The 3,486-nt window shown below is 38.2% G+C and overlaps 1 protein-coding gene across 1 annotated transcript in view; it reads right to left on the bottom strand.

Annotated features, from left to right (window-relative positions):
• Positions 1–3,114, bottom strand: part of mta2 (metastasis associated 1 family member 2) — a 52,786-nt gene extending 49,672 nt beyond the window's left edge. The window contains exon 1 of the mRNA XM_015402028.1: positions 2,727–3,114. Within this exon, the coding sequence (XP_015257514.1) occupies positions 2,727–2,754 (28 nt within the window). The 5' untranslated portion in view covers positions 2,755–3,114. The remainder of the gene's footprint in view (positions 1–2,726) is intronic.
• Between the last annotated feature and the right edge of the window lie 372 nt (positions 3,115–3,486).

The raw sequence follows: 3,486 nt of genomic DNA, 5'->3' as shown, positions 1-3,486 counted from the left end.
TATATGATTGGCCGTATTTAGGTGTTCAGGCTGACGTAGAACTAACTGGCCTGCAGAAGATAACGAAGAAAAAAGACAGGATTTTTTTTTGGGGACAATATGGTCTGATAAAGAGTGCATTTATATACATGTTTAAGTCAGAATGATTTGACATTTAAATGTGACTTCCCTATAACTTTAAGAAGGGGCATGTCATCCCTCCTCAACTGGAGTACTGGTTATAATAAATAGATAATAAATAGACAATAAAAGTTATCTAAGAAGCACTGGCTGTAAAGTCACCGTCCATGTGCACCATAGTGTGCAGAGCAGTGTTTAATCAGCATGACCTAAATACCCTGCAGACCCTTGTGAGTGCAGATAATCCTGCCACACCGACCATAAACCAGGTCTGTCTCTTTCTGCCCTTTATTTACAGAATAATTCAGACCACATACCCAACACACAGCATGAAAAATATGAACTATGAACCTCCTTTATCCGCTACTAACATCAGATATTATCCAAATGTCAACAAAAAGTTGGTAGCCCCTCACATTGCACAGGTTTAAGTGAAGCAAACGCGGTGCTTTATGCACAGCTTTTATTTCTGGTCAAAATAGAAAAGCGGAATTTGACAACACTTTTCTAATGAGAAAGTTTCCCAACGCGGAAACTGCTAAACGTCTGCAGGTAACAGCAACAACAAAGGAGTCTGCAGCACAGAACGCCAAATGTTTGGCTAACTCAGTGGTTTATTAAAGTTTAGCATGATTTAAACCACCCAACAAGAAGCCATTTATCTAGAAAATAACCTCCATGGTGGAACCAGCAGGTGGCTTTAGGCTAAATTTAGCACTGGGTAACTCTGCTAGCGTAACAAGTAGAGCGGCACAGGCTAATGAAATCAACCCAACAAGCTAGCTGCTAAACACCCCGCGAGGTGCTGCTAGTTAGCGGCTACAAGCTAACGCTAACAGCATTAAACCTCTGTTTTCTACCAACAGAACCCCCCTTTTAAAAGCACCGCGTATATATCCGGCTATGAAACCAATAAGCAACCAGAGGTTTCCCATCTGAAGCCTTTATTTTATTTTATTTCCAAACTTTCAGAGACAGTTCGCGTAACCCGACAACAGTGAGACAACTATGTTAGCCGGGATCAAGCAATGTTTGTAAAGTTGTATATTGCATCTATGCTGTAATAATATGATATATTACTGGGTTTGATGGGTTAAATAGTTCAACAAATGTTTATTCGCTCAACAATATTGCAGTTATAACGTTCAAATAGATTATGACGTTCTTTCAAGGAAAACTTAAGGCAAGCGCGAAGGCTGTAAATGAAGTTAGTGTCCGAACTGGAGATGTAGATAGCACCGATTTTAAGGGGGGGTTCAGGAAAACCTCTGGTGATTCTACTCTGCCTGCACACTCTATAAGCATAGTGCTAGATTTTGAAATAATTTTATGCAATTGTGCAAAAACTGAAAACAAATGGCGTATCTGTTCTTGCATTAATAAAAAAATCGCACCCGATTTAATTTATTTTCAGTGTTTTTTTTGCTTTTCCATCGCAAACCAAAGTGAAACCAGATTGAAAACCAATCCTAAAATGTTCCAGACTGAGTTGAAGTGAATCTGCACATTAAAAAAATTAAGTTAAAAAGTTTTCTAAGGTTTAAAAATAAAAATAGAAAGTTAGGATTATTTTTTTATTCTGGAAAAATCAAATCCAGGTTTGATCCAAAACATGCACCCTGAAAACTGGACTTGATCTAACAAGAAAATATAAATAAAAACATGAATTAAAAGTTTAATAATTAAGAGTAGATCGGTTATTACATAAAACAATCTCTGGCAAATCATTCCACACAATTTGGCTGAATTATTTTCTGTATTTTTTGTTTTTTCATCGCATATCAAAGTGAAACTAGATTGAAAACCAATCCTAAAATGTTCCAGACTGAGTTAAAGTTGCTCTGCATATTAAAAAATAAAGATCAAAAGTTTCGAAAGGTTTCAAAATAAAAGTAATAGAAAAGTTGTGAGTCATTTTAGGATTATTTTTTTAATCTGGAAAAAGCAAATCCAGGTTTGATCCAAAAAAATGCACCCTGAAAACTGGACTTGATCTAACAAAAAAAAAAGAAGTTTACAAATTTAAAGTTTATTATTAAGGGTAGATTGGTTCTTGCATAAAACATTCATTGTTTTTGTTTTTTGCATTGCAAACCAGAGTGAAACCAGAATGAAAACGAAATCCTAGAATATTCTAAACTTAGCTAAAGATGCTAATAAAAAAAAAAAGAAGTTCAAAAGTTTCAGAAGGTTTCAAAATAAAAGTAACAGAAAGTTGTATTTAATTTTAGGAATATCTGTCATTCTTGAAAACAGTAAATCCAGGTATGATCCATCCAGAACATGCACCTTTAAATATAGGCTCGATCTAACAAAAAAAAAAATGTTTATGAATTAAAATTCTAAAATATTCCCTAATAATCCTGTTTAAGATTGACCATACATGTTTAGAACAGGACAATGCAGTGCTTTCCATAAATCGGAAGCTACGATGCTCATGCTAACTTCAGCGCTATAGAAAGCTAGGAAGCAGCTAGCCTGAGTTAGCAGCTAACCGATTAGCTAGCGGCTAGCCGCCTGGCTGTCGAACGAACAATCACATAATGTGTGTGTGTGAGCGCGCGCGCGTGTGTGTGTGTGGTCTCAAAGATATAAACATTTCTTACCTCCCACTCGGTACATATTAGCCGCCATCCTCTTGCAACCGGTATTAAAATCAATCCCAGGGTGCCCCCCCCGGCTTGGGTTCAAAATATCGACGGCTTCTCTTTTATTCCTTCATTTATCTCAGACACCCCCGCCGCGAAACAAAGCCGGCGCCGGGCACAAGCCGAGCTGTGGCGGGTAAAAGAAGTTGAAAGTTTCCCTTAGTAGAGCTCCGGAGATGGTTCCCCCCCAAAAAAAGAACCAGAAGTATCCCCTTTTCTTCGGCCCCTTTGACGACCTCCTCCTCCTCTTCCTCACTCACTCATTCACACACAGCGAGCCTGTCTCTACTCCACTCTTCCTCCCATCCTCCGCTCCAAGCCTCATCCTCCTCTTCTTCACCTCCGCTCAGTTCACAACACACACACACACACACACACACACACACTCTGGTCGGCTCCGACAGCGCGCGCATCGTCATCTTCGGCAAATATCGACAATCTCCGGAGAATCGAACAACTTTTTTTATTTTTTTTCCCACCAGGGCACAGTTAGCAGTGGCGGTTCTAGACCAAATGTTCAAGGGGGGAGGGGACACAAAAGAATATAAATATATAAAGTAAAACAGAGTGTTATGGCCAGGCTTAAGTTTTTTTTCTTCTATTTCAAGAATAAAGCCGTAAAATTGTGAGAATAAAGTCATAAAATTACGAGAATAAAGTCGTAAAATTATGAGAATAGTGGCGTAAAATTATGAATATAAAGTCGTAAAATTATGAG

Source organism: Cyprinodon variegatus, unplaced genomic scaffold (genome assembly GCF_000732505.1).
Source record: "Cyprinodon variegatus isolate N-32 unplaced genomic scaffold, C_variegatus-1.0 Scaffold1287, whole genome shotgun sequence".
Lineage (NCBI taxonomy): Eukaryota > Metazoa > Chordata > Actinopteri > Cyprinodontiformes > Cyprinodontidae > Cyprinodon > Cyprinodon variegatus.
This window is presented reverse-complemented; position numbering and strand designations above follow the sequence as displayed.